This window comes from Nothoprocta perdicaria, unplaced genomic scaffold, assembly GCF_003342845.1.
Source record: "Nothoprocta perdicaria isolate Ctin4 unplaced genomic scaffold, notPer1 scaffold_878, whole genome shotgun sequence".
NCBI lineage: Eukaryota > Metazoa > Chordata > Aves > Tinamiformes > Tinamidae > Nothoprocta > Nothoprocta perdicaria.
Window position 1 is genome coordinate 2,175 of NW_020456174.1, and position 6,701 is coordinate 8,875.

General features: G+C 49.2%; 1 protein-coding gene across 1 annotated transcript; it reads left to right on the top strand.

Annotated features, from left to right (window-relative positions):
- The first annotated feature begins 232 nt into the window (after positions 1 to 232).
- Positions 233 to 2,669, top strand: DAD1 (defender against cell death 1). Its single transcript, XM_026052352.1, has 3 exons — positions 233 to 488; positions 1,824 to 1,964; positions 2,488 to 2,669. The coding sequence occupies exons 1-2, from the start codon at positions 257 to 259 to the stop codon at positions 1,952 to 1,954; spliced, it is 363 nt and encodes a 120-aa protein (XP_025908137.1). The 5' UTR covers positions 233 to 256; the 3' UTR covers positions 1,955 to 1,964; positions 2,488 to 2,669.
- The last annotated feature ends 4,032 nt before the right edge of the window (positions 2,670 to 6,701 follow it).

Below are 6,701 nucleotides of genomic sequence, written 5' to 3' on the forward strand. Positions count from 1 at the left end.
GGACCACAGGAATGTAATGGAAATGTTCGAATCTGCCTGCGCGGGGAACGTACCGCGCAAGCGCACACGGGAGGCGGCGTCCCGGAGTTCCGCCCTTTTCCTGGCACAGCAAGTGCGGCTGCGCAACAGTCCTGGACACGCCCTTTCAGGAGCGCCCGCGCAGCAACGCTCTCCGTCCTTGCGCATGCGCGCCTCCGGAGCGGCCCGGAAGTGGCTGTCAGGGTCGTTTCCGGCGCTGTGCGTGGCGCGCGCAGCCATGTCGGGCGCAGCCATGTCGGGCGCGGGCTCGCTCGGCTCCGTCGTGCGGCGCTTCCTGCTCGAGTACGGCAGCGGCACGCCGAGCCGCCTCAAGGTGCTGGACGCCTACCTGCTCTACGTGCTGCTCACCGGCGCGCTCCAGTTCGGCTACTGCCTCGGCGTCGGCACCTTCCCCTTCAACTCCTTCCTCAGCGGCTTCATCTCCGCCGTCGGCAGCTTCATCCTCGGCGGTCAGTGCGCCAGGCCCGTCGCCCTTTTGCCCTCCCCCCGGTAACCGTAGGGCCATCCTGGTAACGGCAGGATCCGTTTGGCTGTCACGGACTTCCCTTCACAGGCCCGAACTGCCTGGGGCAGCCGCGGGGTCCTGGGGGCGCCCTGGCGGTCACAGTGTCCCCCTAGAAATAGCCTGCTGCTTTATGGCAACTAGGGAGCAGCGCGAGCAGCGCCCACACCTTCCCTGGCCACCATGGACTCCCGTCACTAACTGTGAAATGCCATTAGTGCCCCCCCCCCCCAAACCTTCCCTGACAGCCAACAAATACCTTTAGCTACGTGGGATCTGCCTTAGCAGCCCTCAGGCTTCCCCAGGCAGCYCGGAAATCTCTGTCGCAACCGTGCAAGTGACTTCTAGCGACTCTCAGGGCTTGTTCTGGCAGCCACGGAGTCCTTTTAGCAGCTGGAATTGTAGCAATCCCAATCCTCACCTGACAACAAGGGGATTCTTCCGTCAGCCATGAAATCCCTTTAGCAAACAAAAGCAGGAGYAAATACCTCGGAAGCTCACGGCAGTGTAGCAGCCTGGGATCCTGCATGATTACCTTGGAAAAATCAAATGTTCTCGGCATGATACCAGCCTCAAAGGTGGTCCGCGGCCGGCCGCTCAGTCTCTGTGAGCTACTGAGCGTCTCTGAGCTGTGGTCCCCTAGCAAACGCGAGGCATTGCGGAGTAGCCATAGAACAAACCATAGATGCCCCAGTTTGTTCCTGAGCAGGATGTTGCACAAATGCTGTGGACCTGCTGGGTGCTGCCTAAAACACACCACGCAAGCTGCCCCTTTCTCACGGTACAGTGTTCTCTTATCAAATCCAGGGTGTCTCTGCTTCTCTCTGGCAGGCAAGGAATCCTCCCACTTGGCATCTTGTGTTAATGTCCTTCTTTAGCAGTCACTCCATGCTGACCGCAGGCCCTGGCAATAACTGGTTTTCGATGTTGTTCTCCCATCATGCACAAAAAATRCCTTTTTGCTGCACGGCCATACTTTACGTGCAGTTGTTTCCCTGGCAGTGCCATCTCATGGTAAGCCTGTTCCTCTCAAGACCTAACTGGCCACCAGTTATTGATGGTGTGGTCTGGGAGGGCGGTTCCTGTATGAGTCCCCATGTGTGTCCCTGCCTGTGTCCTGCTCAGCTTGTAGCAAACTAGACAGCTTTTTCTCTTGTAGCGCCCTGGTGGAGCAGTGACTCGGGCTGTGGTGAGCTGCCCAGGCAAGGCCTTGCTTCCTGACTTGGTTTCCTTTTCTGATCCTTAACAACTTGTTCTCTCTCTCTCTCTCTCTCATACACAGTGTGTCTGCGGATCCAGATCAACCCCCAGAACAAAGGCGAATTCCAGGGCATTTCACCAGAACGGGCATTTGCTGATTTCCTCTTTGCCAACACCATCCTGCATCTTGTCGTTATCAATTTTGTTGGCTGAGCTCTAGAAGGTAATGTGAGATACTGACCCACGGGGCCGTTTGACAGGGAGTCTTTGCTCACACAGCTTTACTACTTTGGTGCAGAAAGATAAAGAATCCAGGGGACACAGCTCCCAGGTCCCTCCTGGCCAAATGCAGTTACGTCATTGTCCCCAAGGTTGATTTATGATGTGGACTTAGGGCTTCTGGTTTAGTATGTGTGTTTTTTTCAGGTTTTATAATTTACAGCAGAGTTTAGCCAGAAAGAAAAATACAAATTTGTCTCTAAKAGAAATTCTCTTTTCCTATGGGAGMCTGGGCTTCAAGGTTCTGTCCCATGTCCTGTTTSGAGGCCATGGTAAAGCTGATGTCCAAACCTGAAGTTTCTCTACATATGAGCAAAAGAAATTTGGGACAGGGACGTTTTGAAGCTGGAAAGTGGAGAGTGTGCTCTTGTTACTGCTGCAAGGAACCACAAGATCATTGGAGATTGTTGGGTATTTCCCTCACCCTGTGGAGACACTCCCCACATAGTCTCTTTCTCTCTTTCCAGGTCTTAAATTCCTCTAGTGCTCTGATGCCAAAGCCTCACCTGGAAAATGCTCTTCCCCAGTAGACTCTTGCCTACTTCCTTGGTGGGAGAAGGGGAAGCAGGAGTAAAGATATTTTYCACTGACCTTCCTATGGAGGAAGAGTCTTCTGCCTCATTCCAGTTGCTGTAATCGTTTCGTTTAATAAAGWCCTTCATAATACTACTGTCTCTTTCCTGTTGATGACAGATACGAAGCTTCTGCCTCTCCTTTTAATGTTCTACTCAGCATTTTTTTTCTTTTTGTTTTCTTTATTGATTTACCTGTTTTTAAAGTGCTCCAGTTTCAGGGGGAAGCAGGAAACAAGTTGCCATGGAAACCCAAATCTCAGCTGTACTTTTCCTTTCCTTGTTTCCTGCCCTCTGTCTTGTGGAAAACGTCTTGCCAAAATGCAGCCAGGTTTCAAAGCTGTGGAAAACGTGTTTTAAACTGTGGTTAGCTGCCATAAGTGGAAGACGGCCAGGTGGGTCACCTAGCGCCGCTCTAGTGCATCCCCCCAGCCCTCCCGTGCCCTTCTTGGGCAGATACCCCATCACGGTCTTACAGCCTCTCCCATGACCTGGTAGGGATACAGCCACCTTGGCACCGTGKYAGCTTTTCTGCAGCCTGAAGAACTGATGAAAGATGAAAAGAGCTGCTGAGCTGTGCCAGTGCCTTGGGCTGCTCTGCACTGGAGCTGGTCYAGCTCAGTGAGGAAGGCTGCASCTCAGACTGAACCTTCCCCAAAATCCTTACCCTCTAACGGCTGATGAAACGCTTTAACTCAGAGGTTCTCRCTCTTGACCTTTGCCTTTTCAAGCCAAGACTGGCTTCTGCATCGAGGCCTGTTGCATCCTAGTCCAGACAGGAAAATTAGTGCCCTGTAAAGATCAGATTATGGGCACGTGATGAGATACTATGACCTGCTGGGCTAATCTCAGCTACTCACCTCCCCARCTTTGGTCACAGATTTAACTTGGGTTACTTGAAGGTTGTTGTTCAATTGTACTAATCCTGCTCCACACTTTTGTCAGTTCTGCAGTTGACTGGATAGGTAGAATATGTGTTGAGTTTATAGTCCAAAGAAGTTCTTGTCTGCTGARATTCGGAAAATAGACTGTGGGCTTCAGTAGCTTCAGCTTCTTGGGGCTAATTAATGGCTCCTGTTCTTCCTTTCAGCACTTCTGGCTGTGCTGCAGCCATGAAGTCCATAAGAGCTGGAAACCTGGAGCTTCTAAATCCGTGCCTGATGTAGAGTCTGAAGAGGTTTGAGGGCACAGGGCTTGTTCTTCTCTTGAATAAGGTGCTGTACCGGTCTGTGCTGAGAACAGAGGAACTGTGCCAGCTCTTAGCTCTGCCAGAGCGTTAAGCTGTGCTTGTTCCTGAAAGGGGGAACTCTGAACTGGWGTTAGGGTGCTGGAGGGCAGCAAGGATGGGACTGGGTGGCATGAGAAGAGCYAGGCAGGTGACAGACAGAGCTAACCTSTCCATAGGAGGAGGAAMAAACTGGGGGTCTCTCCTTTGCCATTCCTGCTGTTGGTATTTTGTAAACTGAGTGCCTCCTTGTGGGTTTGTGCAGTTCAGTCTACCCTGTCCCTCTGTCTTACAGAGAACCTTGTAGGCTGGGCCTCCTTGTGGCCACTTGTGCAAGCTGCACAGGAGCATGTGAAAGAAGAATTGTATTATGAATGTTCTTGTTTTTCTGACTTTTACTGACTTTCAGTGCCTCTTGTTGCCAAGATTTCAGTCCAAGACTTCAGATATTATTAGAGCTACTTCTACAGCTGAATGAGCTTCAAAAAATCTATAAGGATCTTCAGCCTGTGCTCCTTRKAAAKACTATGTTACAGTCCCTGTTCATTCTGTAAAAGAAGGCTAGAGAACAGGGTGTTTCTTCGCAAAGCCCCTGCAAAAGATGCAAACTGATCTCCAACCATTCCATAATTAGGAATTAGGGGACTGGAAATGGCATGGGCAGGCGGGCAGCATGGACCACGGCAACCTTTTCCCTGCCAGTGTGAGACACGCCTGTCTGCCCTGCTGCTTTTGCCCCCTTTCTCTTTCGACTAGGTGGAAGTAAGGTTTTCCTGCACAGATTCATTGCCTACATAATGGGGTACAGACACCTATCAGCAAATGCAAACCCCACCCAACAGTCTCTTGAATTTCTTTTCTACCCTTCTTTCCTCCAGCTACACTATACGTGGCTCCATCTTTTCTGTTCTGCCCACAACTTTTTCTACCCAAGATTACCAGAGCCTAATCCAAGATTAGGCTGTGGTAGGAGGGCAGGAAGGGTGGGCATCTTAACCCTGTCTCACTTTGGCTTGTGGTCTAACATCTGCTCTCTTCTCCCGCACGYTTTTATGAGTTCTTGCTGCGTGCCACACCAGCCCCGCTCCCACTACCCTGTATTTTTGTGCTCCACTTTCCAGAGGAAGTCATTTCTGTGGTGGGGCTTGGGGGAACAAAACTGACCCAGATCTCGGTTGTGTCGTCATGGAACTTGTAATGCAGAATTTTCCCTTCCCGGCATGGGCCATGAGACCCATTCAGCTTCCTGCCCTGCTTTGTTTATCTTGCCCTCATTTTCCACTGTGGTTTTTCTCTCTTTTGAAATAAACRAGAAAGCATAAAGGGACAATGTGGTCAGAGATGGTGGTTACAAGAGATTGAAACCCCAATATCTGAAAGGATCTTCAAAATAAACCTACAAATTCACTATCTTGGAGATTGCATGCTAACATTCATTTCAGTCATTTTAATTTATGTGTGCACTTATCCCCACATTCAGACAGTCTTAAAGTTGGGGGCATTTACGCTGGAGGAGAAAAGATTGAGACGTGTAAACTGAGATAGGCAGCAAACAGTCACTGACACCGCAGCAAGGAGTGTTTTTGAAGTGCAACACAAAAAAGAAATAGCATGGATAATAATAATAAAAAAAGATACTGCAAAATATCAGGGAGTGTGGAAACTGCTCTTGCACATCCCTGCATTTTTAAACTACAATAATCAGTTGGGAATGTGTGAAAGTGGGATCGATACGGCCTGGTAACTCAAAAATGGTCTAAGCAGAGGCATCAAAACTCTTCCTCCATCRTGTAGCAGCCCTAATGACAAAGAGTTGAAGCTTCAACAGCATCGGCTGATGGGAATTTAGAAGTTTAAATACCACTGTGCTTTCTACAGCTAGGGAAAACTGAGGCTCTTTTGCTGAGGAAGGAGTAGGAGAATGAACTCCTCAGCRTCTATGCTAAACTAATCCAAGTAATCTGTGGTAAGGTTAGGAGAGCAAATAGGCCTGAACAATTTGAAGTTATTCCTGAGCAGGAGTGATCAGTAACTCTCTGTCACTCTGTGACAGGCCACCTAATTAGTGGTCAGGTGGCAACATCATCATACAAGAWCAGGGAGATTTTGATGCTTTGCTGTTCAGCAGTGTGGACTCACAATTTGTGATAAGGATCTTACCGGTCTGRTGAGTTTTCCCCTGCCACTTCATGCTGTGAAGGTGTGAGTTTTGAGTCTTCCTGAGACTTGAGAGCACACTTCTCATCTCTCCCTTTAGACAAATCTCTGTGCTTCAAAAGAAGATAGAAAAAGTGGTCACAAAAGGAGAAAATCTTGTATCTCTCATCATCCCAACGATGAGCTGTAACTAACAGAGATACTAACAAACTGATACTAAGAAGCAGAGATGGTCTAGTGGGAAACGCAAGGRTTGGGGGCAGTCTGGGCTGCGGTGACCACGAGATGTTGGAATTCACAATCCTGCRTGGAGCAAGCTGGACGAGAAGTAGGAGTGCAACCCTGGGCTTCAAGAGAGCCAACTTTGACCSCTTCAGGGAGCTCCTGGAGGAATAACTCTTGGGTCAGGATCTACAAGGAAAGGGGGCCCAGGAGAGCTGGCTAWTRTTCAAGCACCACTTCCTCCAAGCTCAGGGTCGGTGCATGCCCGCAAGAAGGAAGTTGAGTAAGCGGGGCAGGAGACCTGTGTGGATGGGCAAGGAGCTGCTAGACAAAGGTAATGAGGATAAAAGAGCGTACAGCTTGTGGAAGAAGGGCCAGGCCACGTGGGAAGAATATAGGCAGAATATAGAATATAGGAATAATAAGAAGAACATAGATATAATAGAAGAATATAGAATAATTCTATAGAATAATTCTATATAATTATATATATGTATTATATATA

What these genes read in the sequence shown, in the direction of transcription:
- DAD1 (XM_026052352.1), top strand. Translation starts at nt 257, where the DNA reads ATGTCGGGCGCAGCCATGTCGGGCGCGGGCTCGCTCGGCTCCGTCGTG. An exon ending in CGGCAGCTTCATCCTCGGCG is followed by an intron (nt 489 to 1,823) that starts GTCAGTGCGCCA and finishes TCTCATACACAG; the next exon opens with TGTGTCTGCGGATCCAGATC.